General features: G+C 60.9%; 1 protein-coding gene across 1 annotated transcript; it reads right to left on the bottom strand.

Moving 5' to 3' along the window:
* Positions 1-569: 569 nt before the first annotated feature.
* PRR5 (proline rich 5) lies at positions 570-26,833 on the bottom strand. The gene is made up of 8 exons (XM_052640196.1): positions 26,694-26,833; positions 17,794-17,874; positions 14,351-14,399; positions 12,843-12,900; positions 8,109-8,200; positions 7,640-7,780; positions 3,017-3,152; positions 570-1,509 (listed from the first exon to the last, which is right to left on the bottom strand). Exons 1-8 carry the CDS (start codon positions 26,831-26,833, stop codon positions 1,031-1,033), a joined length of 1,176 nt encoding a protein of 391 aa, XP_052496156.1. The 3' UTR covers positions 570-1,030.
* Between the last annotated feature and the right edge of the window lie 958 nt (positions 26,834-27,791).

Here is a 27,791-nt window from a genome sequence, read left to right as displayed (position 1 = left end):
CCAGGAACAGGCTCCTGGCCCCATCTCCCAAGCCTGCTCTCTTGGCCACTTCTCCCAGGGACCTTCTTGGTGCTGGAGCGGTCACGAGGCCCCGTGTGGTCAGAACATCCCTAGATCAGACCGCGAAGCTGAGCTCCTGCACGGCCGCCCCCTGGGAACCCCACCCTGGGCTGGAGCAGGGGCTCCTGGCTTCTCCCACCAGGAGACACTGCACCCGACAGCTCCACGTGCAGACCCCCAGAGGCTGATGCTTGCCACCAGGCATCCATGTGGCAGTACCCATCACACCGGCTCACCCACCCTGGGTCCATCCTGTTGTCTGCTCATACGTCACCCAGCCCTCACGTCCAACCAAAAACTGATTCCACAGGAGTGGAGCCCTTGGAATGGGTCACGGTTTACCCCCACCCCCGGCCAGAAGGCCCCCATCCAGCGGCTCAGAGCTGACCTGGGAGCCCGTCCCCTCCAAGAACAGGAAGGGGAGGCCCTGTTGAGCCGGTGAGTGGCCTGGGGCTGAAGACCCTGCAGAGATGTCCGCGGGGCCTGATGTCACAGACACAGCTCAGGAGCCAGGTAGACAGGTTTTATTCCACCCAATCCCTGCCCACAGCCGCCCTGGGCAGAGCAAGGGCAGGCTGCTTGGAGGGTCTGGGGCAGAGTGGAGTACAGGTGGTCTCGCTGTGGCCCCAGGCAAGTGAGAGAGGGAAGGTGGGTCGGCCATCCACCCTGGTGTCGCTCCAGGGGCCTGGCCAAGCTGAGGGGTTCACAGTCTCCGTGGTGTGGATGCTGGAGGGCTGGGGTGCAGGCCATGCCCAGACACGCACACAAGGCTGCCAGGCACCTGCTGGGCCCCCAACGCCCCGGAACAAAGGTGCTGGGGGTGGGTGGGGGAATCTGGCAACAGTCTTTCTGACAAAGACAGGAATGCCAAAGTGGCCGAGGTCGACAGGGGTCCGGACGGGAGAGTAGAAAACGCTCGCGCTCACGCACTGCACACACACGCGGATTCGGTAGAATCGTGAGGCTGGAGTCACACGACGCTCTGCCGGCCCCCCGCCCCCTCAAACTCGGACGTGCCTGAGCCTCCGCCCCGGCCAAAGTCAATGAAGATCCCCTCCGAATCCGAGTCGACCGACTCCAGGATCTGGTCGACCAGGTTCTCGGGGCTGGAAGAGGCCGGGGAGCCGCGGGCCGCGCCCGGGCCAGGATTGGGGGGCTGGGCCGGCGGGTACAGTCTGTTGGGGCAGGGTCCCGACGGGGGCGACGACGGGGAGGTGCCAAAGGCACCAGCGGGCCCCGGGCCCGGCGTGTCGGTGAAGCCCTGGGGCTCGGGGCAGGACGTCATCTCGGAGACCGAGTGCCGCCGGATGCCCGCGCCGCCCGCCGCCGCGCCCTCGGCCTCGTGCTCCGCCACGGGGTTCAGCAGCGGCGTGTTGTAGCTCTTGGAGCGCACCACCGGGTTCTTGGCCAGGACGTCCCCCGAGCGGGAGCGCCGCAGGTAGTGCTTCTCTGCGGAGAGACAGGCGGAGAGGGCGTCAGCAGGCACGGCCGGCCGGGCGTGGAGCAACCCCGGTTCCTGCAGCCACCACGCGCCCGGCTCTGCACCGAGCGGCCGCTCCAGGGAAGGGAGTCCGGGCCCCGCACCCACGGATCCTGCGGCCATCCCGGGGGCGGGGGTCCCTCCTCCTCTCCGCGGCCCACCCCCTCAGCCTGGGCGGGGTGGGGCTCGACGGAATCGCCCGTTCGCACACGAGCACCTGGTGCACGGGCCTCCTTGTTCCGACCCGCGGGAAGTCACCAGGCCCAAGCACTTGCTACATGCCGGCACCTACCTAGGTGGACAGAGTCCCTACCCTCAGAGCTGCGGTCCTACTGTGTGTGTGTGTCGGGGGAGACTAGAAACCCCTTTTGGGGGCCACAGCTCAGGCAGTGGCAAGCGCTGAAATGGGGCAGAGGATGAGGGCAGGGCTGGGGTTTATTCTTAACCCCGGGGAGAGGACGGCCATGGGGGCGGGCCGCAGGCTCCCCAGCTCATGACCTGCGGTTCCATGCAGCGACCACCAGGTGGCAGGGATGAGCGTGGCCAGCGGCCCAGGGGCCATTCCTGGACCACGGGAGACAGGCTCCCTCTTGGCCTGGCAGGGGTCTCGGGGTCCAGGGCCGCAGGAGCCGGGGCGGCTCAAAGCTTTCCTCAAGCTGCTGGGGCCCACTTGAGCGGAGGCATGCTGCTGGGCAGGTTTCAGACCTGCAGGTGGATGGGCCCTCTGGACATACAATGTACAGCTGGCCCCCGGGTCCTCTTCACGTACCTCGTCCCAGGCCCAGGTCCTCCCTGCCCTTGAGCCCCCGGCCTGGCCTTCCCTGAGCGCCTCACCCATGGCGTGGGTCACTTCATGTCACCTGGCAGGGGTCACCTTGGGCACTCATCTGGGGATGGTTTATTCACTTGTCTGCCTCCCCTGGTGGCAAGAACCCTTGACAGTGGGGTGTGGTCCCCCCTGAACCCCAGGACCAACAGCAGAAGCTGGCACCCAGCAGGTGCTCAGCTGACACTGCTGACTGAACCAAGGGGGCCAGCAGCCCCAGGACGCCCAGGCACGCCCACCCCATAATCCCTCCACACACCTCAGGAGCCCCCAAATAAGCCTGAATTTCTTGGGCTCTGGGTCATTGCACGTGCTAGGTCCTAGCAAAACCCCGACCCCAGGACTGAGCACGGACGTGACTTCTGTGGCGGATGCAGGGGCCTCTGGGGGGCTCTCAGAGGAGCCACAAGCAACACCACTAATGCTGTCTGCCCACCAGGGCAGCCCTTAAAGGAGGGACCCCCAGGTGACCCACCCTGTGTTCCCAGTGATCCGCACGCCACATGGCCAGTGGGTACTCGGGGCAGACCTGCTGCGTCTGCACCTCTGGTTTGGTGTGGCCTTTCACTGGAGGCTGGGGTTCCCAGGCAGAGGTGTGGATGGGGCCAGGGGCCACCCCGCCCTCCACCCCAGGCCCAGGCGACCCCTACCCAGGATGCAGGAGTGTGTGAAGGCCCCCTCGCCAGAGTAGAGGCCGTAGGTGCCCAGATAGGGCGACACCACCTTCTGGATCAGCGTCTCCAGGCGCAGGTAGTCCTTCGTCACGCCCCGGGACTCATGCACCCCCTGCGAGAGGGAGAGGGCAGGAAGGTCACTGGTCAGCCTATCCCCTGCCTCCCAGCCCAGCCGGGTGCAGCTCAGAGGCCACCACAAATGGCCCGACCCACCCCCTCTCTTCGGTCTTGGCCCCCATGGCAGGGGCTACTGCACCCTCCCTTTCCAGGCGTCTCTCCGGTTGGAACCTCTGAGCCTCTTCCTGCTTCAACGCTCTCGTGGGGGCCCGCTGCCCACAGCAGCCGGCGTGGCTGGGAGGCTGCGATGTCCATGGAGAAGGCTCTGAGGCCAAATCAGGCCAGGTACCCTGAACCCCGACCCGGACAGCTGTGAGCTGGCTTCCCAGAGGCTCTGGGCAGTCACTGGGGCCAAGCTCATTGCCGGGGCCCCCTACCTCACTCACTTGTCCCACGGAGCACTGCAGGCAGGCAAGGCTGCCCCCAGGGGCGGGGCCTAGGTCCAGGTCAGCATCTAAGCTGGGCGGTCAAGCCCCTCCCATCTGTTAGCACCATCCATCACCCTCCCACGCTGCCAGGTGCTGTCCAGCTCCTCCCAACACTTCCCCTCACCCGGAGCTTTGAAGGGCTTTCCACCTGCTCCCATTTCATTGGAACCAAGGCCTGAGGAACGAGGCTGCTCACGGGACAGCCTTGGTCTTGCCCACCCAGCTGTGAGCCCCGGCAGAGGGCTGGGCACACAGCAGGATTTAGTGAGCGCTGCTGAATGAAGAATGTTTCCGAATGAATGGATCATTCTCAAAGGACTACCAGCAGTTAAGAAACAAGACACACCCAAGTTAATGTTAAATGATAGTTCAGAACAGGAACAGAATACAGCTCTATGCTGCCTATGGGAAAGCCACTTAAAGGGCACAAACGCACGCACAGGAGAAGTGAGGGAAGGCAAGAGATTAAATGTGTTAACAGATCACAGCTCACCCACCACGGCAGGAAAAGCCATGTCAATTTCAGACTGGACCGACTTCAGACCAAAGAAATTTGGCAGGAGTAAGGAAAATCATTAGCTATCAATAAAGAGATTGATTCTCCAAGTTGATACAACAATCTCTAATGTGCACACACCTAACAACAGAACAGGAAACTACGGAGGCCAAAAGTGATGGGGCTGCAAGGAGCAACAGAGAAATCCATTCCCACAGCTAGCGGCTCCAGCACTGGTCTCGGAAATAGATCCAGCAGAGAAAACCAGAAAGGACTCAGACGGACTCAACAACACCATCAATCAACCGATACAATCGACATCTATGGACAACTTCGTCCAACAACAGAATCCACATTTTTCTCAAGCTCACATGGGACATTCTCTAAAACAGACCATATTCTAGGCCGTAAAACACAGCTCGACACATTTGTAAGGACAGAAATCAATGTCTACTCTCAGACCACAGAAGAACTAAACCAGAAACAGAATAACCGATCATCTCCAAATACACGGAGCTTAAACAACTCACTTCTGGTTAACACATGAGTCAAAGAAGAAATCTCAAGACCTATTTTTAAATATTTTGAGTTAAATGAAAATGTAACATTCAAACTTATGGGCTGCATCAAAAGCAGTGCTTAGAGGGAAATTTAAAGTACTGAATGGATACATTAGAAAATAAAAAAAGTCTAAAATTGATTGTCTAAGCTTCCACCTTAGGAAACTAGAAGCAGAAGCAGAAGCTCAATCCAAGGTAAGCAGGAAAAAAGAAACAGAGCACAAGTCAGTGAAATGGAAAACAAAAATGGGTAGAGAAAACCAACAAAACCAAAAGCTCTGAAAAGATCAAAAAATCCACAAGCCTCTAGCCAAGCTACTGAAGAACAAAAGAGAAGATAAACATGACTAATATCAGAAATGAAAGAGGGGAGGACTTCCCGGGTGGGTCCGGTGGTTAAGACTCTGTGCTCTCAAGGCAGGAGGCATGGGTTCAGTCCTTGGTTGGGGAACTAAGGTTCTGCATGCCAAAACCCAACCCAAAGCAAACGAACAGAAACCCCCACAAATAAACAGACAAAACAAAGAAATGAAAGAAGGAACATCTTATTACAGACCCCAGAGGGACTGCGCTCAGTCCTGTCCGACTCTCTGCGACCCCATGGACAGAGGAGCCTGGCAGGCTACAGTCCCGACTCGGGGATGGAACCTGCTTTGGGAGGATTCTTCACCACGGGGCCAGCTGGGAAGCCCTATGGATGCCCCCAGAAGTCATCCAGATGAGCACGGAGGAACCGCCCCCGCCCCCAACGGCAGCACTGTGAGGATGTTACTGCTGAGCTGCGCTGGCCAGTGCACAAACCGTATGTCCCTTCATTCCCAGGACTTGTTTATGAAGCCTGGTCTCTGCTCCCCACTGCACAGTGAGGAAACGGGGCCCCGGGGCTGGGTTATTTGGGTGAGCTCAGATGCAGGGCTTCTTCCCCGGTGGCTCAGAGAGTAAAGAATCTGCTGCCATGTGGGAGACCTGGGTTCAATCCCTGGGTTGGGAAGATCCCCTGGAGAAGGGCATGGCAACTCACTCCAGTATTCTTGCCTGGAGAATCCCCATGGACAGAGAAGCCTGGCAGGCTACAGTCTGTGGGGCTGCAAAGAGTCGGACATGATTGCTATTCAGCTTCCAGGACCCCATGAAAAGGAACTGTGACTCCACAGGTGGAACTCAGCAGGCTGGGGAACTCAGTGCGCTTGGAGAACACAGCAGGCCCTCAACACACGCTGACCGGGTCCAGCTGGGGCTTGAAAACTGGGGTCAAGTTCATCGCGGGGCTGGGACAAGGCCACGCAAAGTGGAGGCCAAGGCAAGGGCAAAGCGCCGAGGCTGGTGTGCAGATGGCAGCCAGGCGGGGCAGGACGATGCTGGGGGAAAACGGGCCCAAGCCCAGAAGCTGCACGAGGCACAGGGACCACCAGGAGTCAGCACTGCCCTGGCTTGGCCCCCACCCAGGAGCTGCTCTGGGATCAAAGCGGAGTCGCTCAGTTGTGTCCGACTCTACCACCCCGTGGACTGTAGCCCACCAGGCTCCTCCATCCATGGGATTCTCCAGGCAAGAAAACTGGAGTGGGTTGCCATTTCCTTCTCCAGGGGATCTTCCCGACCCAGGGATTGAACCCGGGTCTCCCGCACTGCAGGCAGGCAGACCTCTTTACTGTCAGAACCACCAGGGAAGCCCTCCTGGGATCAAAAAGAAAAAAGAGTAAAAGTTAGTCCCACAGTCACGTCTGACTCTTTGAGATCCCATGGACTACCACCAGCCTGGCTCCTTTGTCCATGGGATTTTCCAGGCAAGAATACTGGAGTGGGTTGCTACTTCCTTCTCCAGGGGATCTTCCCAACCCAGGGATCGAACCTGGGTCTCCTGCATTGCAAGCAGATTCTTTACCAACTGAGCCACCAGGGAAGCCTGGGATCAAGGTGACACCTTATTCCTCAGTTAGAAATCCCAGTGTTGTCACTTCCTGCCCCCAAGAGCAAGCACCATGGAGGACTCGGCACTGGTTTCTTCCCATCATCCTTGAACTTGCCCCCAGGGAGGTGGTCCTACTCCATCACACAGATGAGGAGGCAGGCCGAGATGCAAAGTCCCTCCAGCTGCTCCCTGCCCCTCCCTGACCTAGGGCAACCCAGCCAGTTCAGTTCAGTCGCTCAGTCGGGTCCAACTCTGCGACCCCACGGACTGCAGCATGCTAGGCCTCCCTGTCCATCACCAACTCCCGAGGCTTGCTCAAACTCATGTCCATCCAGTCAGTGATGCCATCCAACCATCTCATCCTCTGTTGTCCCCTTGGATCAACAGCCCTGTCCATCAACAGAAACCCAGCCAGGTCGGGACTTAAATCCCTCTGAAATGTCCACTGCAGGCCTGGCACCCTGCTTCACTGCCAGGACAACCAGCTCCCACCGAGAGTAGCCTCTGGACCCTTCAGCCCTCAAGGTTCATCGGCCCCTTCCTTGCTCTGCAATCTTCAACCAGCTGCCCTGGGTCTCCCCGCTGACCAACCTCACAGACCCTAATTTAGGAGGACTCGCACATGCAAGTCTGGGTTCAGGACAGTGAACTGGGTTTGGAGCCTGTCTGCCTCGGGCAAGCAAGGACTCTTCTTTTCCCTGTGAGCCTGTGAGGTGGGGTGGTTGACGGTGCTCCCCCCAAGCTGTGACAGCAAGGTAAGCTGGCTTACTGTAGGGTGCCGTGCTCATGACAGGGTGTGGTGGTTTGCAGAAAGGTCCAACAGGAAGGTCTAGAATTGCTGTAGGGAGTGGGAAGCGGTGGTCGCCAGCCCCACCGCTGGATGGGGGCATGTTGGGGCCCAGCCCCGGGGACACTCTGTCCACACACCCCGGCTTCCCGCAGGGTTCCAGGCCAGCCTCCTCCTCTGTTCCGGCAGCTTCCTCCCCCTCCCAGGTTCTTCCCGAGGGTCCCTGCTTGATGGGTCTCACATGGACAAGAACCAGGCTCTGTCCCCAGGGAGCCTGCCCCCGTGCCTGGGGCCCCACCCACCTGCAGCACCAGCAGCATCTGCACGATGGCGGGGGGCACACGAGCATGGGCCCGGGCCAGCGCGTCCTCCAGCTTCACGCCCAGGGTGATGGTATTCCGAAAGTGCAGCAGGGCCAGCTGGCGCACCGACGGCTCCTTGCCCTGCAGACACGCGGCCACCTCTGTCACCGAGAGCCCCCAAGACACCGGGACAAACCCGCTGACCCCCAGGCCCCCGGCCACCCTGCCCTCCTCCCCAGACGACCCTTGTTCCGAGGAGAGAGGGCCCCACGCAGCTTCCTTGGGAGAGGGAGGGGTGACTGTCACACACAAAGACCCTCCTGTGTGGGGTACCGAGCATTGCTCAGGTCTTCCTGGGGTCCTGGGGAGGGGGCTGCCTTCCGTCCATCTCGGCAGGGGGCAGCATGCGCAGGCGCAGACGGCCCACGGAGAGTGGAGGCGCGCCCACCCCCAGGTCCGGGCCGCTCACCTGCACCGGGTAGAAGACCGCCTGCAGGGTGGGCAGCACGTCGCTGAAAAAGAAGTCCCAGGTCTCCGCCAGCGAGTCCAGCAGCTTCTGTCCTGTGGGCACAGGGACCGTCACCACCACCCCAGGGGCAAAGGCAGATACTTTCTGTCTTCCCAAGCCACGCATCACCTCCTCGCACCCGGGGAGGGTTCGGTCCCCGAAGCTGACGCGGGGCCCTGGAGGTACCCCCGGACTGGCAGGGTCGATAGACCGGGACCCCTTGCTTCTCCTCCTGGTGCCTCAGTTTCCCCACAAAAACAATGGGGTTTGTGTGGGGGGTGCTGCCCTGTGGCCCAGGGGATGGGGTTCCGTGCTCCCACTGCAGGGGGCGTGGGTTTTATCCCTGGTTGGGGAACTAAAATCTGCAAACTGTGCGGTGCGGGGGGCGGGCGCCGCTGTTAATACTCCTCTCCCAGAGCTGACAGAAGGAAACTGGACAAAGCAGGGCCTGGGGCAGAGAGGGTATGGGTGTGTGTGTTCCTGTTTGCACCACACACAAGCCCCCGGGTGCTCCACTCACACCTCGTCTCATCCACTGCCCCCCGCCACCCTGTCTGTCTGTCTCCCCCAACAGACACTCGCAGGGCACCTACACTGTGCCAGGCCTGGCACCAGGGACCCAGCTAAGCCTGAACTGCCCGAGTCCCACCACGCTGACAGACAGCAGCAATCGGGGCTGGGAGTGGTGGGGGGCGGGGAGTGACCCCACCAGGCAGATGAAGAGCTGGGCTTCGGAGAGGGTCTCTTGCTTCAGGGCCCTTGTCCCCACCACCTGGGGCTGCCTAGGGTGGGCCCTGGGGAGCCAGGATGACGGCCTTCAACAGCTGAAACCCGTCCCAGGCAGGAGGGAGTCAGGCAGGGAGGGCTTCCTGGAGGAGGTGCTAGCCGAGGGTTTGCCTGGTGAGCTGACACCCTCGGCACAGAAACCGCAGAGGCAGACACATGGGAAGCAGGCATCTGGACAACAGGAAGGAGCGACACCAGCCACAGGGTGGACAGACCCTCAGGGGAGGGACATTTTGAGGTAGTCCTGCGCTGGCTCTGGGCATCCCCAGGAAATGCCAAGTGCTGAACCCTTAGCCCTCCTGCCTGGAACAAGCGGACAGCTGGGGTGAAGGCTGCCGGCTCAGGACGAGCAGGCTGCCAGGGTGTGTCGCTGAGGCCTCTGCTGCTGGCCGGGACCCCCAGCGGGAAGCCAGACCAGCTGTTGGCTGGGGACACAATGGGCGTGGTGGGTCAGTGTCCCTGGGAGCCGAGTGGCCAGGGCCGCAGACTGCAGGTTGGCCAGCCTCCTAGACCACACCACCCACACCTGGCTCCTGGAGGTTTCCCTGGGAACCAGGATGGTGAAGGGCCCTTCCTTTTCAGTTCCCTTTCCCTGCGTTCTGGGGGTGCCCCCCCCACCTGTAAAGTCCCCTGGTCTGTGGAGGTGCCAGGCTCGGAGAGGGCAGCCTGGCAGGGGGAGGGTGACCGTGGGGAGGAGGGGGTCTCTGCATATGACCCGTCTGCCTGGTGGCCAGCTCCTGGTCTTCCCCGGGGGCTCCACGGCGGGCTGCATGGAACCCAGGACGGTGGGTGCCCACCCCTTGAGGAGCCTGGCCTGCACACAAAGGTCCCTTGAGGTCCCCGCCGTCGCAGGCGAGAAGAAAGGCAGCTCAGTTCCCAGGTGGCCGTGGGGCGGCTCTGGGCGCGCGCCAGGCCCGCGTCTGGCGGAAATGCAGGGGAAAAGGAGACCTTGTAAAACTGAGCACGGGCCCAGGCAGAGCAGCACGCAGACCAGGGGTCAGGAGGCTCGGCCCCGTCTCTTGGCTGGGCGCTCTGCCGCCCGGGGACTGGGGGCGGGGGGGCGCTGGGGTTGTCAGCGGTGAGGCAGGCACGTGGCGTTAAAGCCTGGCCCCGGGAAGCCCCCATCAGCCCAAGCCTCAGTATGGTCCTTTGTGAAATGGGCATGATCCGCGTGTCCACGCTCAGTAGGCTGAGCGCTGCCACGTAGCAGGCACTCGCTGTTAGCCTGACGCTGACCGGTGGACCTCTGTGGTTCGCAACCAACCCAGCAGGACCTGGACTGCCCAGGGGTTGGACAGCCCTTGAGCCGGTTCTGGGATGGGGGTCTGGTCAGCCTGTTTACCTTCCTTTGGTTTGATCATGCAGGCCTCGGAGACAGAGATGTGCCAGGCTGACCTCTGCTCAGGTCTCAGTCCGAGGCAGCCCGGGGACAGCAGTGACCCCAGGGCAGCTGGAAAGGCCACTGCAGGGGCTCAGAGGTGAGCGTGTGAGGGTCATTGTAGCAGAGGTGGGTGGCCTGACCTCTAACAGGCCGGGATTCCTGCAGGACAAGGCCGAGTCCAAGGCCTGGAGCCTACGCAAGACCCTTGGGTCCCCCTGAGACCCTGAGTGTCTGCCTGCTGAGAAATGACCCCAGCTGTAGCTGAGTCCTTGGAACTGTCACCTTGAATGTGTTCCCTGGAGGGAGGCTGCCATTTCAAGGCCCCTTGGAGCTTCCCACATTTCCAGGAATCAGTCTGCTCAGGAGCAACGTTCAAGGCCTCACTGGAGGCTGGAGTGGGCAGGTGGCAAGATCCTGGGGCTGCCCCGTGTGGGGCCACCTGCCTCCCAGCAGAGGCATGGGCTGAGGACATGGCTGGCCACAGGGAGCAGTCTTTGGGACTTAAACTGGGGTAGAAGGCAGTGGGGTGGGGTGGGCTCCCAAGGCTGCCTCTCAGGGTGTGGCTGGCCCCTGTCCCCACCGCATGGGCTGAAGGAGGCCACATGTCCTCCTGAAAAGACCACGTTTCAAGGCCTGACTCCATGCAGCCCTCCCTGACTGCCAGGTAGAGCCAACCCTCCCTTCCCCAGGGCCTCCCTTCCTCCTGACACCGATCACACTGGACTGTTGCTGTCTGCTCCATGTCTGTGTGCCCAGCTGGGCTGTTAGCCCCTGCCAGGCAAGGCCCAGGTCCACCTCCAGCTCCCCAGAGGTTCCCCCCGGGGCCTGACCTGTAGTGAGTGCGCTGATGGAGCCCATCTGATCCCCAGCACCGAGGTGGGGACACAGGGAAATGACGTGTCTGTGGCTAGCTGGGGATTGGAGGCCCGGCCCTCTGGCCCCCAGCCTGGAGCTCCGTGCCGGTCCCCGAGGCCAGGGGAGGTTAGATGGGGCTAGTGCTCCCTGATGGGTGGCCTGGTGGCCACAGCCACCATGGGCAAGACTCCACCAAGCTGCACAAAGCGCCTCTTCTCCAAAGGGCCTAGCTCCCTTGGGCCGGAGCTGGTGGGAGGGCAGGCATTGCTGGAATGTGCCGAGTCAGGAGAGGGGTGTGGGAGGGCCCCTCCACCAGGAAATCCTCCTGCCGGCTCAGGTGGCACCTCCTCCAGGAAGGCCGCCCAGATCCCCAGTGGCCTGTGCCTCCTGTCCCCACATCTGTGATTCTCACGGCCCTTCTCAGGCTCCTGCCTTGGCCGCTTCCACCCAACAGACGCAGAGCTGGTGCAGAAGGGACAGAGGACACAGCTCTGAGTTAATGCTGAGTGCCCCAGGCCTCAGTCTCCATCTCTGTGAAATGGGCTGAGGCCCTTGCTTTCCAGGGTCAGTGAGGATGCGAGTGGGAACCTGGAGCAGCAGAGAGAGGAGTGCAGATTCGGGCACCGGGCTGCCAGGGAGGGGCCGTGTAGCCTGGGTGAGTGACTCAGCCCCCCTGTGCCTCAGTGTCCCCAGCGTTCACTGGCTACAACGATGGAACCTTCTGCACGGGTCTGTCGGGTGAGTTGGGCGATGGAAACTGCTGGGATGAGTTCAGCACAGGGGGGCGTGTGTGGGGCTTGGCTCTGGCACAGAGGGGCCTGTCCCACATGGGGCGGGGCACACAGCAGGCCCGCAACAGCACGTAGTCAGCCTGAGCTGGGTTCTCTGCATAACTCGATTCATCTCTATGCCAAGTCACCCCTACCAGGAGGCGAACACCCTGCATTTATCACCCTCTAGCCCACAAACATGGGGAACCCAAGGTTTCTGGGACCTGGCCTGTCCTTCCAGAGCTCTGAGCCCGGTCAGGAGCCCCCCTCTCCTCGCTGATGGCCGCCATGGGTGGAGAGGCCAGCTGTGACTCCTGGCCCGGTCCCTAGAAGGGCAAAGGAGATATGCTCTGGACCCGGATGCCCTGGGTTCCAATCCCACCTCCACCTCTTACACACACCATGGTTCTGGATGAATTGAGGGCCACCGCTGCCCTGTCCCCAGCTATGAAATGGGTACGATGACCCAGAGGCCTCACAGGGCCCCAAACATCGGCCGGGAGCCCAGGTCAGCTGCTCCTCTGGCTGGGGACGACCCGCTCTGCCATGTCCTGGGTCTAGACCACTCCCCGTCTGGTCCTCAAAGATCCTGATGGCGGTTCTCCCAGGCTGCTGGGACGGGGTCCCTGGGGGCCAGAGAGCCTCGTGGGCAGTGAGGTGAAGCAGAGGGCTTCTCCCTGACATCCCTCGGCCCTCCAGGGCCCCATCAAGGTCCCTTCCCAAGATCAGATCTTGGCCCCGCTGCCCTTGAGGCATCACTCCTGCCCCTCTGAGCCCCCTCGCCTGGGAGGGCCACCCCACCTCCCCAGAGCCCTAGGTGGAGCCCAGGTGAAGCCAGGGTGCCCAGGCGCCACGCCCTCAAGCAGCCGGCACCCATTCCTGGCCCCGAGCCGCCACACTCACCCTCGTAGAAGCGGATCTTGTCTCGCAGGATCACCATGCCTTTCGTCAGCAGCTGGTTCTGCAAGGCACACGTGGAGATGCCGTCACCGCCCCGGGGTGGGGGGACCCAGGGCCCCCAACACTTCCCAGCAGGCAGCCGAGGCCCCGAGGGGGAGGGGCCCACTGACGACCCGCAGCCCGCCTGCCCCAGAGCTGGGATCTCAGCTCCCCTAGTGGACACGGGCGACTGACCCAACCAGGTTGTTCTGAGACAGAAGTGGGTAAGGAACCCCCAACCTGCCCCCCAGAGACAGGCCAGGCCGGGGTCTCTCGCTCCAGGCTGAGCGGGTGGGCAGGTAGCCGCCCCTGAACCCCACGTGGAAGGAGGGTCTTTCAGGCAAGAGGGGCTCCGTGACCGAAGGATGGCGTGAGCGTGGCCATGGTCCACCTGAGGCTCAAACGGCAGCCCCCGGGACCACCCCTCGAGCAACACCGGGTGGCCTTCGCAACAGCTGGAGCAGCCAGAGGGCGGGAACAGTCCGGGGGCCGAGGACCCGGGAGCAGCCCCGGCCCACGAGGGCACGTCACTCAGCTGCAGAAAGGGACGGGGCTCTGACACAGGCACGACGTGGAGGAGCCTCGAAAACGCCGTGCTCAGTGAGAGAGGCCAGGCTAAAAGGCCACGGCTATGCAGTCCCACCGACGTGAAATGTCCACACAGGCGGGTCCAGACAGAAAACAGATCAGTGGTGGCCTGGGGCTGCGGGGAGAAGGGAAAGGGGTCGAGGACAGGGTCTCCCTTCGGGGTGACGGAAAAGCCCTGGGATCGGACAGTGGGGACAGCTGTCTGTGCCCCCGAGAAGAGCTGTGAGTATGCTGAACACCACCGCACTGCGCACTGTTCAGAGGACAGGCCATGCAATGTATCAGTTCACACCTCAATAAAGCTGTTAAGTGAAAAACCAACCCTACACCCACAGGATGGGGAGGAGCCCCAGGCTGGTTTTCACCTCCCCTCTCCCGGGGGGTGTTGGGGAGCCTGCATGAGGACACCCCTGCATGCACCACCTTGGCCTTCCTGCCTGTGCGACCTCGGGGGCCCCGGGGCCCAGTGTGTTCATTCTGTTTGCAGGCCTGTGGCTTCTGCAGCACCTGGGAAAGCGTGACCTCGGTGCCACGCTAACACTGTCACCACACGGCTCAGGGCGACACGGCCCAGGGCTTGTAGATGAAGAACACTGGGACTCTGGAAACCAACCCTGATCTTCCAGGAAGAGGCGGACAACCAGTCACAAAAGTGACCTCGAGCCCCGTGCCAGGCAGGGTTCTGAGTCCTCACCTGCCTCTGATCGCATAAGCGCCCCAACAACCCAAGCTGGCTGGCTGGGGAAACTGAGTCACGCCCAGGAAGACACCTCGAGCCCAGCGCGCCACGCGCCCACCAGGAGCAGGCACCCTCTTCCTACCCCGTCCTTTCAGGCCGACTCAGGAAGCAACCCCGGGCCGGACGGGGAGCAGAGCACACCCACCTGTAGGTACTCCGTGAAGAAGGACCCCAGCTCCGTCTTCAGCAGCTGCCTGTGGGGGTGGGGGAGAAGGAGTCAGAGAACCCACGGTGCTGGTGAGGGTGGGGGTGGGGTGGGGGTCGCCTGCAGCGGGAGACCAACCCCCTCGGCCCGGAAACCGGAGGATGTGGCCAGATGCTTCTCCAAGATAGACGAGTGGCCAGTAATGCGGGGGAAGACGTTATCAGTCAGGTCAGGGGAAGGCTGACCACTGCCAGTCACCATTGGAACCAAACCCAGACCCCGATACCCACCCCGGCACTGTTAGAATCAAGGTCCCAGGCTGTAACACCTGCCGGGGAGAAGCTGGGGAAACCGACCCCTCACACTCGGTGAGAAGGAACACAAGGCGGCGTGGCCTCTGCGGACAATGGCTGGGCAGCTCCTCAAAAGGTTCAGTGTAGACCTGAGGTTCGGTGTGGACCCCTGAACCCCACCCTTAGGTGCAGACCCTGGAGCAGCGGGAACAGAGGTCCACGCGAGGTCTCCTGCACGGATGCTCCCAACAGCCGAAAGGTGCACACCACCCAAACATCTGTCAGCACAGGACTGGGGAAACAAAAGGGCGCGTTTTCATACAATGGGGTATTATCCAGGCATAAAAAGAAGTGAGGCGCTGATACCCGCTCCAGCCCAGTCAAGCCCCGGGCGTGGAGGCGCACCGGGCTGAGGGTAAGAAGCAGGCGCCAAGGCCATGCGCATTATCCTATGACTCCACTTCTAGGGAACATCTGGGCAAACCCATGCAGATGAGGTGGGCTGAACCTCCCAGAGGCCCGCGGCGGTGGTGGGGGGGTGATAGGGAGTGACTGTTAAGGGGTCTGGGCGGGGAGGGAGGGGTGGGAGGTGATGAAAACGTCCTGGAATTAGATAGTGGTGATAGTGGTACAAGCTGTTCAGTTCAGTTCAGTCCAGTTCAGTTCAGTCGCTCAGTCGTGTCCAACTCTTTGCAACCCCATGAATCGCAGCATGCCAGGCCTCCCTCTCCATCACCAACTCCCGGAGTTCACTCAGACTCACGCCCATCGAGTCAGTGATGCCATCCAGCCATCTCATCCTTGGTCATCCCCTTCTCCTGCTGCCCCCAATCCCTCCCAGCATCAGAGTCTTTTCCAATGAGTCAACACTTCGCATGAAGTGGCCAAAGTACTGGAGCTTCAGCTTTAGCATCATTCTTTCCAAAAAAATCCCAGGGCTGATCTCCTTCAGAATGGACTGGTTGGATCTCCTTGCAGTCCAAGGGACTCTCAAGAGTCTTCTCCAACACCACACTTCAAAAGCATCAATTCTTCGGCACTCAGCCTTCTTCACAGTCCAACTCTCACATCCATACACGACCACAGGAAAAACCATAGCCTTGACTAGACGGACCTTAGTCGGCAAAGTAATGTCTCTGCTTTTGAATATACTATCTAGGTTGGTCATCACTTTTCTTCCAAGGAGTAAGCGTCTTTTAATTTCATGGCTGCAATCACCATCTGCAGTGATTTTGGAGCCCCCAAAAATAAAGTCTGACACTGTCTCCACTGTTTCCCCATCTATTTCCCATAAAGTGATGGGACCGGATGCCATGATCTTCGTTTTCTGAATGTTGAGCTTTAAGCCAACTTTTTTGCTCTCCTCTTTCACTTTCATCAAGAGGCTTTTTAGCTCCTCTTCACTTTCTGCCATAAGGGTGGTGTCATCTGCATATCTTAGGTGATTGATATTTCTCCCGGCAATCTTGATTCCAGCTTGTGTTTCTTCCAGTCCAGCGTTTCTCATGATATACTCTGCATAGAAGTTATATAAGCAGGGTGGCAATATACAGCCCTGACGCACTCCTTTTCCTATTTGGAACAAGTCTGTGGTTCCATGTCCAGTTCTAACTGTTGCTTCCTGGCCTGCATACAGATTTCTCAAGAGGCAGGTTAGATGGTCTGGTATTCCCATCTCTTCAAGAATTTTCCACAGTTTATTGTGATCCACACAGTCAAAGGCTTTGGCATAGTCAATAAAGCAGAAATAGATGTTTTTCTGGAACTCTCTTGCTTTTTCCATCATCCAGTGGATGTTGGCAATTTGATCTCTGGTTCCTCTGCCTTTTCTAAAACCAGCTTGAACATCAGGGAGTTCACGGTTCACGTATTGCTGAAGCCTGGCTTGGAGAATTTTGAGCATTACTTCACTAGCATGTGAGATGAGTGCAATTGTGCGGTAGTTTGAGCATTCTTTGGCATTGCCTTTCTTTGGGATTGGAATGAAAACCAACCTTTTCCAGTCCTGTGGCCACTGCTGAGTTTTCCCAATTTGCTGGCATATTGAGTGCAGCACTTTCACAGCATCATCTCTCAGGATTTGAAACAGCTCAACTGGAATTCCATCACCTCCACTAGCTTTGTTTGTAGTGATGCTTTCCAAGGCCCACCTGACTTCACTAAAAACCACTCATCTGTACATTGTAAAAGGATAAATTGTATCTTAAAAAAAACAAACATATATGGGCTTCCCTGGTACCTCAGACAGTAAATAATCTGCCTGCAATCAAGGAGACCTAGGTTTGATCCCTGGGTCAGGAAGATCCCCTGGAGAAGGAAATGGCCACCCACTCCAGTATTCTTGTCTGGGAAATCCCATGGACAGAGGAGCCTGGTGGGCTACAGCCCATGGGGTTGCAGAGTCAGACACGACTGAGCGACTCACACTTTGAAGGGCCATCTTAGGCCTTCAGGGTGGGGGTGGGGTGACCTTGTCCCAGTCCCTCGTTTACTCCTGCCCTGAGCTGACGAAGAAGTTTGCTGCCTGTTTACCCCAGGGTGCAGGGACAGGGTGGCACCGGCTGGGGCGTGAGGGAGAAAGAGCACGGAGGTGGGAAATGCCTCCTTGCACAAGGTAGCTGTGACACCCTGGGCAAGTCTCTCGACCTCTGAGCTTCAGCCTCCTCCGCTACAACATAGGACTAATGCCTCGGCCTTCTCAGATGCCCTCGACGCTGGTCTGTCCCAGCTCCCGCAGCCGAGTTCAGTTCTCAACCGTTGGCAGGAAATAAGGGGCGTTCAACTGGGCTGTAATGGCCTTTCTGGGAACAAAACTCCCATCATTAGGCAAGTGGGTCCTTCCTCTTGTAACAGAATAAATATCCTTCGCGATGCTCAACGGCAGCTGGGAATGTGGGCGTCATCTTGAGCCACTGCCCAAGTCCCTCCCCGTTTCCCCTGCAAAGCGGTCCTGGACCAGAGAGTGGGGTGTGAAGGCCATGGGACACAGCTGGGGTCAAGGGTCACAGAGCGGTCACCGCCCACCTCAGCTCTAAGGGTGGAACCTGGGGCTAGAGGACAGGGGGGCCTGCCTGGGGTGCCCCCTTCCTAGCACGGCCCTCCTACTGCTCCCAGACCCGGGCCCGCATGATAGGACAGACGGCCACTCACCGGACACCTTCATTCAGGCTGAAAAGTTCCTGGTCCGGCAGCCCCTTGCGCTGGAAGACGGCGATCACCCCGTTGTGGATGCTGAAGGGGGAGGTTGGAGGGGGAGAAAAGGGTTGCCGACCAGAGGTCCTGAGCCCCCGCCTGCTCGGCTCAAAGCTGGGCAACGGCCTCTCGCAGAGAAGGCAGGCCTGGAGCACACAGACCGGCTGCCCCACGGGACCCCATCGGCCCCAGAGCCTCAGATCCCATCTCGAGCTCCAGCCCTGTCACCAGTCACCGAGCTCCCAGGTACCTTCCACACACTCTGCGCCCAGGCCAGAAACTAGGGAACACCCTCTGATGGCCTCCTGCACCCCCAAAGATAACCACCTTGTGCTTCCAGGTGCCCTTGAGCCGGCCCCTGACCGCCTGAACTGGGAATCTGTGTTGTCTGCACCTGGCCCCACTGGGGAAGCTGCCCTCACCGCAGGGCCTTTGCATACGTCCTTCCTTCAGGTCCCAGGTGGTCTGTGTCTACCTTCCATCAGTGCGCAGCTACGTGTTTATAGGTGACTTGTTTCATCGACTGGTTCCCACCACTATCTATAAACCTCAGAGCACAAGGCCCTTGTGCCATTAGTGGCTGCGTGCTCTCGCCTGGCTCAAAGGCGAGCCTGGTAAATGCTGTTCGGTCCTTGAGTCGTGGCCCACTCTTTGTGACCCCATGGACTGCAGTGTGCCAGGCTCCTCTGTCCTTTACCATCTCCAGAAATTTGTTCAGATTCAAGTCCACTGAGCTGGTGATGCCATCCAGCCTCCTCATCCTCTGCTGCTCCCTTCTCCTTTGGCCTTTAATCTTTCCCAGCGTCAGGGTCTTTTCCATGAGTTGGCTAGTGACATTCATCCTGACTCTCCCTGGCCCTCCACATCCAGCTGGCCCTGGAGCCCTGCCCATCTCTACCCCCGAGATCTCCGCGGCACCGTGTCTTTCCTTCACACTCACCTGACTTCTGACTGCACAGCCGGCCTCCTCACTGCACCCGCCTCCACCCAGGGCCCTGCAGATACAGCCTAAAGCCTGAATGTGGCATTCAAGGCTTGTCTGGAATGGTTCCTCCCAACCAAGCAGAGTACTGGTGCCATACCTTAGGGTCTTTGTATTCATTTCTCCTATGGGGGCGGGTGGTCCTTATGCTATCTACTAAAGTGAAAGTGAAAGCGAAAGTGAAGTCGCTCAGTCGTGTCCAACTCTTTGCGACCCAGTGGACTGTAGCCCACCAGGCTCCTCTGTCCATGGGGTTAGGCAAGTAACTATTCATGCTGGAGCTTTGGCTCAGGGGCCACCAATAAGCCCTCCTGACATCCTCTCTTTCCCTCATGTCCTGCAGACTCACGTCCTGGCACTTTGCCGTTTACTTCCATGTTAGTTCCTGCCACCGGCCATAAGCTCCCATGAGTGAGAACCAGGGCTGGTGGCTCCACCGCCCTCCACTTAGGACCCGGTTGCTGCTGTAAGGCTCAGCACCATAGACTGCTTCCTGGTGTTTAGGGAGAGCTGGACACCTGTTGCTGTGCACACCATGGAGGAGACGGCAGCTACCAAGCTCCCAGAGCCCTTGTCTGCTCTCCCCAGCCCCACCATTCCTAGTAACGTGGACTGGCCACCCACTTTGCAGATGAGGAAACTGAGGTTCAGAGCGGCTAGGTTCCAGGAGGCCACCGAGCGCACCCAACAGCTGCCCCTACTTTCTGTGGAGCCAGCAGTGGGCAGGGCTTCCGGCTCGCACCCTAGAAGGGGCAGGGCAGGGGCAGGGCCCCCACGCCCCGGGTGGGTGAAGGCAGCTCTGAGCAGTGCAGGGACACGCCTGGGGACCAGGCCAGGTGCCTCGTCCCCTGACCTGAGGCCCGACCACCCAGGGGCGGGCTGCTGGAGTGCTGCTTATTCACGTGGCCAGGGCCACATGCTCTCCCACTCGTTTCCCGGCTGAGAAATAGGGGTCACAAGCGTGCCTGCCCCCAGGGCCGGGAGGATGAAAGCCTGGCCAGGCCCGAGCCTCAGTGTGGTCCTGGCTGGGATCACGCACGCCTCCAGCAGGAGGCCTGTGTGGACCCGGCCTACAGCTCTGACACAGGCAGGCTGTTCCCCATTTACAGGCTAAAAAAAGTAAGAGTCTGTTGGGAAGTCAAACGGCGGCAGGAAGCCGGACAGCAGCTGCCACCCTGAAATCTGAACAGCCGAACAGGACTTGCGCCTGGTGGGGTTGTAGGGGGTCAGCCCCTCCCAATCCTGCCAGAGGCGGGAGCTCAGGGCGCTGGCACGTGGGGCCCCGTGGGGCCTGGCCACTCCGGAGGCTCAGAGGGGCCTAGCTGAGTCCTCCCTGGGGCCCAGGCCTCCGTCAGGCTGAGGGGACGGCCTGAGGGAAGGCCTCATCAGCCTCCCGGGCCTGGTCCTGCCGTTCTCAGCAGCCTCTTCAAATCCTTCCTCCTGCCTCCAATGAACGTTCTGGAGGAACCCCAGTCCGCTCTGGTCCGCCACCCAGAGGCCACCCTAACCACGTGGCTTTGGATGGGAAGACCGGCTTTTCGGGGAAGCCTTCCAGAGGCCCTTGGGGGTCCAGCACCCACTGGATCACCTGCACCGCCCCCCACCCCACCTCAGGCCTTCATCCTTGCTGTCCCCTCTCCTGCAGGCTCACCATGAAGTCAGGACCCCCTCCCCTCCCACCTGTGTGGGGAGTGTATTTGACCCTATCTTCTTTTGCAAGAGGAGAGGTCTGTCTGGATCATTGCCTGCCTCTGGCAGCCCAGGCCTCACACCGCTCTATGCGTATGTGAGCAGCGCCCTGCCCAGCCCTGGGGTCCCCCTTGAGTTCCCCAGCCATCCTGGCCTCCTGCTCTGTGGACCCCGATCCTGCTCCGCCCACCTCCAGCCCCAAGGCTGGTCTCAGTTTGCATCCCAGCCCTGGGTTTCCCGGCTGCACACCTCTGCCAAGACTGGACCGCTCGTGCCTCAGTTTCCCCATCCATACAATGGGACTCATATAATCACAGCCACTGTAGGAGACACTGGGAAACAGACAGCGCCCTGTGGGGTTACGTGTGTCACACACACAGCATCAGAGTTGACTGCGGGGGTGGGTGGGGGCAGGGGGTGCCCCTAGAAGCATCCCCCACGGCTCTACCATCTGCCTCGGGGTTTTCTCCATCTCCTTCTAGCCATGGCATGAGGTGGGGACTACGACAGCCGAAGCCGCAGAAGGAAGGTGAGGCTCAGAGAAGCCAGGGCACGCCCAGCGACATACAACTTGATGCTTGGTGGGGCCAGAAAGGAGCCCGGGGCCCACCGTCCTCCCACCCCATGTGGCTGCTCCAAATGGGGGTGGCGGCCAGGCAAGGTCCTGCCGCTTCCCATTTCTCTGCAGCTGACGTTCCACGCAGTTTCTACGGTTTTGAGTTGGGTCAAGAATAAAGCCCTGCTGGGATAGAGAGGAGACCAGGGCGGGGGTGGGGTGGCGGAGGGAGGACGGGAGTGGAGAGGCAAGGCCCATGTGGGACTTCTCCCCTCAAACAGAAGTGAAACCCCAGCCCGTGGCCTCCCCGAGCAAGGCGGGCAGGCCCAGCTGGGACACGGGCAGTGGCCCAGTGGAAACTGCAGGCGGCCAGGGGCCCGAGTGGAGGCCGACCCATCACCTCTTCTTGCTGGGAGGCCCTCTCCAGACCTCCCGCCCACCTAGGGAGACAGGACAGCAGGAACCAGTCTCAGCACCTGTCACGCGAGCACAGGGCGAGGAGAGAAGCCCAGGACCCCTGAGTGAGGCTCCACAGCCCCCACGATGGGGCCCAGACCTGCTGCCCTCAGGGCTGGCCGGGGTCCCCGTGCTCAGGCGGGGGGAGTCAGGGCTGACTGTGGGGCTCCGGGGGGACCTGCCTTGGCTGCCCTGGCGTGGGGCTGCCAGCAGGTGGGAGCCCAGCAGGGCAGGACCCTGGCCACACCTCTCCCTGTCACTCATCTGTCCGTGTAGGAAACCCTGGCAGACAGTGAGCAGGCAACAAAGCCCTGGCAGGTCACACAACACGTCTCCAGCGGATCCTGGGAAGGCTGGGGCCACGGGCGAGGCCTGGAGGTGGAGGCCTGCTCTGCTCCGGACCTGCCTCTGGAGCCTCAGGAAACAAGCGAGGAGTGCAGGCCTCCGCCAGGTGTGCCCCTCACCCTCTTAACTGCCTGGTGCCCCAGACTGAGTAGGTGGGGGCAGTGGGGATGCCAAGCACAGGCTCCCACTGGCCTCCCCTTCCCGCTCCCAAACACCCGTCACCCTGGAGGCTTCAGCCAGCCTCCTTCGGCCACCCAGAGACCCCCATGAAGCGGTGGCAGGAGCTCTGGACTTAGAACTGGACAGGTCCCCTCGCCTCCGAGCCTCAGTGTCCTCATCTGCAAGGTGGGGACAGGAGTCCCATCCTGCAGGCTGCTGCAGGGAAGGAAGGCAGCCTCTTCCATGCCCAGTGTTGGGACAGGGCCCAATACCAGTTGGGGGTGGGCACCCCCATCGGAGGGATGTGGCGTTCAGGGCCCAGGAGGAGAGCTGGGCACAGGACACTCTCCACCCCCCGCTTTGCCCCTCCAGGACCAGGAATGGGCGGACAAGCAGGGCGGGCTGCAGCCTCTGGGCTCCCACTGCCAACCCCCGCCCGGCCTGGCCCCAGTGGACACGAGCCCTGGGCTGTGTCTTCAAGTCAGACCAGGGTTCAGACCCAGCGTTAGCAGGGGCTCTTGGTCAAGTCCCTCTGCTTCTCTGGCCTCGGTTTCTCTGCAGGCCGCCATTGCAGCCTTGGAGATAGGCTGCAGGAATGAGAGGGCCCCACCCCTGCATTGCATGGGCACCCACAGCTGGAAGGCAGGCAGGCGACTGGCTCAGGCATTTGGGCGACGAGTAGGGCTCCCTAATAGTCTATACCTGTGGCCCAAATGCAGGACTCAGGCCAGGGTTTGGGGGGCTCTGCCTGGCCCCCGGCCGGCCCCTCACACACAGAAGGGTCCAGACCGAGCGAGGTGCTACCTGGGGCCAGCACAAGGACAGACTGGGACAGAGCATGCCACCTCCGAGCCCCTGGGGAGGGGACGAGGGGCTGTGGGTGGGGTGACAGGTGAGGCGCCCAGCCCTCTGCAGGGCCAGCCCTGGGCCGGGCCCGGGGCACAAGCCCACCCTGGAAAGCAGCCGCAGGGGCTTAGGAAACAGCCTCGAACGGTTCTGCTCTAGTGTCTGGTTCATGAGTGCGGCCCGGTGGGCCAGCCCTGCACCCAGAGCTCCCCTGCGCACCCATGGGAGAAGGGAGCACAGTCCCCCGCCGCGTGTGGCCAGTGTTCACACTCCCCCATGATTGTGTCCTTCCTAGCACTGACTACCACCTGCTCAGGCCTCATGGGTTTATCTGCGGCCCTGTTTACCTCCTGACTCCCTTCCTCGACTCCCGACTCCATGCCTGGGGCTGGGACAGCGCCAGTGGGTGAATGAGTGGACAAAGGAAGGAATGGCCAGTTGGCGCGTGGGTGCCCCCGTCACGGGCACATGCTCTGTGTTTTGTCCCACATCCAGATGAGGGAACAGAGGCCCAGGGAGGTCAGAGGACTGGGCCAGGTCACTGCAGCGGGTCTCCGAGAAATTCATGTCCTCCCAACGCCCTAGATCTTATTTGTCAACAGAGCCTTTGCAGACGTAATTAGTAAAGGACTCTGAGACAAAACCAGTCTGGATTTAGGCTGGGCGCTACATCCAACGACTGGTGTCTGTATAAGAGGAAAGAGAGGGAGGACAAGACACAGGTGGAGACAGACACAGAGAATGGAGCGGCGTGGTCGGAGGCCAAGGAGCCAAGGGGAACTGTAAGAGGCAGGAAGGACACTCCCTCCCCTGCAGCCTCCAGAGGGAGCGAGGCCCCGTGGACACCTGATTTTGGACTCCTGCGCTCCAGACTGGGAGAGAAGGAATTTGTTATTTTGACCCACCAGTTCAGTTCAGTTCAGGTCAGTCGCTCAGTCGTGTCCGACTCTTTGCGACCCCATGAATCGCAGCACGCCAGGCCTCCCTGTGCATCACTAACTCCCGGAGTTCACTCAGACTCATGTCCATTGAGTTGGTGATGACATCCAGCCATCTCATCCTCTGTCGTCCCCTTCTCCAGCCGCCCTCAATCCCTCCCAGCATCAGGGTCTTTTCCAACGAGTCAACTCTTCGCATGAGGTGGCCAAAGTATTGGAGTTTCAGCTTTAGCATCAGTCCTTCCAGTGAACACCCAGGACTGATCTCCTTGAGGATGGACTGGTTGGACCTCCTCGCAGTCCAAGGGACTCTCAAGAGTCTCCTCCAACACCACAGTTCAAAAGCATCAATTCTTCGGCGCTCAGCTTTCTTTATAGTCCAACTCTCATCTCACATCCATATGTGACCACTGGAAAAACCACAGCCTTGACTAGAGGGACCAAGTTTGTGCCAATTTTTTTACAGTTGCCCTGGGAAACTAACATGGCCACACAGAGAAAGGGGGTTCACTTTGGACTCAAAATGAGGCATCCACAGCTCAGCAAGGCAGGTCCCGCACTGCCCTGCGCCCCGAGGCTGTTGTCCTGGGGAAAACTGCAAGGAGTCGGGGTGGACCAGCAGGCAGGCTGCAGCTAGAAGAGGCCCCGGCCCCCTGGTGATACCCGTGGAGCACCGGTGGGGAAGACCCTGTCCCTCCCTGACTCAGGGCTCTCTCTGCCAGGGGGAGGACAGCAGGCACTGTGCTGTGCGGCATCAGTGCGGGCAGGCCTCCTGGTCCTCTTGTTCTTCCCCTCTAAATGGGGGTAATCGTATCTCCCTCCCCAGGTTATGCTGGCAGCAGGCAAAGTGAGCCAGGGGCCCCTTGCAGGGGCTCAGGTGCAGGAGTGTGGCCGGGCAGGTCCAGCTGCAATGGGTCCAAGGCCAGGTGGTTAGGAGCCTTGGGGGAGCTGGCTGCCGGCCGGGCCACACCCTACAGTCCGCCAGGGATGGGGCACAGAATGGCTCTGAGGTCCTAAAGTTCCTTTAGGTTAAGAAAAAAAAACAGTGGGGGGGGCCCCATGTGGCCTCTCCCTACAGGCACCCCCCCTGGGCTCCGGAAGACTCAGAGCCGATCCTCGGGTGCCCCCACCTCTGCCTGGAGACCCCCGAGTAGCGGTGAGCACTGCAGGAGAAAGCTGCTGTCGGTGAAAGCTCAGGAACGTAGACTTCTAGCACGCACGTGTGCTCAGCTGCTCCAGTCGTGTTGGACTCTCCGTGACCCTGCGGACGGGAGCCAGGCTCCTCTGTCCATGGGCTTCTCCAGGCAAGAATGCTGGAGTGGGTAGCCATTCCCTTCTCCAGGGGGTCTTCCTGACTGAGGGACTGAACCCGCGTCTCTTAGGTCTCCTGCACTGCCAGGCAGGTTCTTAATTAGCAGTGCCACCTGGGAACCCATGAGAGGCCCCCGCCCCCCAAAACCTATCCCTACAAGGCCCACCCTGACATGTCCCCAGAGTGAATTTGAGCTTGAGTCATGAGTTACCAAACACCTATTACGTGCTAGACACACGCTGAGGGCTTGAGTATAGATCTTCACCTTTAATCCCTACAACAGCCTAGGAGGTGGGCATTTTAAGGACAAGGAAACTGAGGACCAGGGAGCCTCAGTGACTCTCTCAAGCAGGGAAGAGGCAGACTTGGAACGTGAATTAGCTCTGTCTGTCTCCTCCGGCTGGATCAGGTCAGAGAGTCGAGGAGGGGGACTGCTTCTCTCTCAATGCTGCGCGTGGAGGAACTGCCTCTTAAGGCTGCACGCGGGCACTGGGCCCAGGAGATGCCCCAAGGCGAGTCCTTCCCTCCCTATCCCCACACCAGTCCTGTAAGAAGGAACGCTGACCCATGGGGAAACTGAGGCCGAACGGTCCCTAACTCTCAAGCCGCTCGCAACCTGGTAGACAGAAGCGAAGGGCGCAGAGGATGGTCTCAGGCTGGCAGCCCCGTGCTTCCCGTCGTGCTCAGGAATAGGTGAGTGTCCACGCTGACAGTTGGTTTCCTGGTGGCCCAGACCACAGACGGTGGAGCATCTGGCAGGGCGTGTGCAGTGGTGGGGGCGGCTCACATCCACAGCCCCCCTGGACAGCCTGCGCCCCTCTCTTCTCCTCCCCTCCCACTTTCCTTTCGGTGGAAATTATCTGTTTTTGAAAAGGGCTCCTGAGCAAACACGGTGGGAAACCCCACTAAACAAATCGTCTCTTTTTCCGGATTCCCTCAGCCTCGCTCTTCAAACAAAGCTGGTGGGGTGGGGGTGGGACTTCCCACGGCCCCTGCTTGTCTGGGAAGGGCTCGCTGGGGGAGGGTCGTCTCAGGAATGCCAGGCAGCTGCTGCTGCTGCACCCCTGCTGACAGCTGGGAGGGCAGGGGCCCTCCCCCCGCGCTCAAGGGAAAGCCGGCCGCCCCCACTCCCGACCAAAGGGACCTAAACGCAGAAACAGGAAGCGGAGCAACCCATCGACTGCGCCCGCGAAGCTCATCTGCGAAATGGGATAAATACTTCCTGCTCTATTTACCTCCCAGGTTGCCATGAGCAGGGGCGTGGGGGGCGAAGACGTGGGAAGACCCCCGGAGGAAGGCAGGCTTGCGGGATTCGGGCCCACCCCGCCACCCACCAGCTGCGGGGTGGGGTAGGGGTGTCCCTGGGACCAGCCCTGGGCCCGCGGTCTCGTCCCTCCGTTCTAGAAACACGTTGCACTAAACTTCCCTCCCCGCCCGCATAACTCCGGCGGAGCGAGTTCTCCGCACCCTAGGAGGCGCAGAGCTGCCCCCCGGGCACAGTCCTTCGCTCCAGGCGCCCCCTCCGCCCCCCGGCTCTGGGATCCGCGGGGGCCGGCCGCGAGGGCGCGGCCTTACCTGTTCCAGGTGGCGTTGGCGCAGGCCCGGCGCTGCTGCGTGCCCCGCTCGTCCGCGGCGGCGGCGGCGGCCGGCTCTCTCTTGCCCAGGTCACTGAGGCTGGGCGAACTCATGAACTTCAACCTGCGGAGAGTCCTCATGGTGACCTCCCTTGGCGGCGGGCTCCGCGCCCACGCGCGCTCCGCGCCGCGCCCTGCGCCACGCCGCGCCGCGGGCCCCAGCCGGCGCTGCGCCCTCTACGAGGAAACTTGGGCGAAAGCAGGAAGCCGGGCGGCCCTCCCGGGGCCCGCCCCGGCCCCGCGCCTCCGCCCCGGGCCCCACGCCGGCCGCCGCGCCGGGTTAATCATTGCTCCGAACGGCCGCGGCGCGCAGCGCCCGGAGCTCGGCTGATACCGCGCGGACCCGGCGCAAAAGGGGCCCGGGGGCGGGGCCGGACTGAGGGGGCGGGGTGCAGGGCCGGGGCGGGGAGTGGGCGTGGCCTCTGGAGAGGGCGTGTACAGAGGCGGGGCCTCGAGCTGGGGGCGGGGCATCCAGAGAGGGCGTGTGCAGAGGCGGGGCCACGAGCTGGGGGCGGGGCCACGAGCTGGGGGCGGGGCCGGCTCCTCCACGGCAGCCTTAGCGGTAAAAGGCTTTAGCGTCTGAGTCCGCCCTCCTGGAGTCGCGCTTTGGGTTCCCTCTGTTCTTCCAAGGGCCACGAGTGCCCACCAGAAACCAACACGCACGACTGCACAATCCGACCCCAATCGCCCACCCCGATATAGGCCCTGCGGCCACACGCCGACGGTGCTCTGCTTCGTGCCCGGCCCAGGACCCCTGCTGCGGTTGGTGTACCAAGTGCCCCCTACCTCGCCATCCCTCCCCACTAAAGGCCTCGCCCAGACAGATTTATCAAGACCCCGCCATGTGGACACAGGCTTCTCCCTGGTTCTCATGAAGGTTAACTAGGTCGAGGTCTTCAGCCTATTTTCCAGTTGAAAAAAACCAAGGCTCAGAAGGTGAAAGAACCTGCCCAACGCCATACAATGAACAAACGGCAAAGCTGGACCTAACTCAGGCCTCCTGAGCCCATGGCAAAACATCCCTCCAGCTTCTGGGATG

The sequence above is a fragment of the Budorcas taxicolor genome, chromosome 5 (genome assembly GCF_023091745.1).
Source record: "Budorcas taxicolor isolate Tak-1 chromosome 5, Takin1.1, whole genome shotgun sequence".
NCBI lineage: Eukaryota > Metazoa > Chordata > Mammalia > Artiodactyla > Bovidae > Budorcas > Budorcas taxicolor.
This window is presented reverse-complemented; position numbering and strand designations above follow the sequence as displayed.

Coding starts and splice junctions, on each gene's coding strand:
- PRR5 (XM_052640196.1), bottom strand. CDS start 26,833: ATGAGGACTCTCCGCAGGTTGAAGTTCATGAGTTCGCCCAGCCTCAGT. Junction 12,901..14,350: donor TCTTCACGGAGTACCTACAG/GTGGGTGTGCTC, acceptor TGTGCCTTGCAG/AACCAGCTGCTGACGAAAGG. Junction 1,510..3,016: donor CACACACTCCTGCATCCTGG/GTAGGGGTCGCC, acceptor GTCTCTCCGCAG/AGAAGCACTACCTGCGGCGC.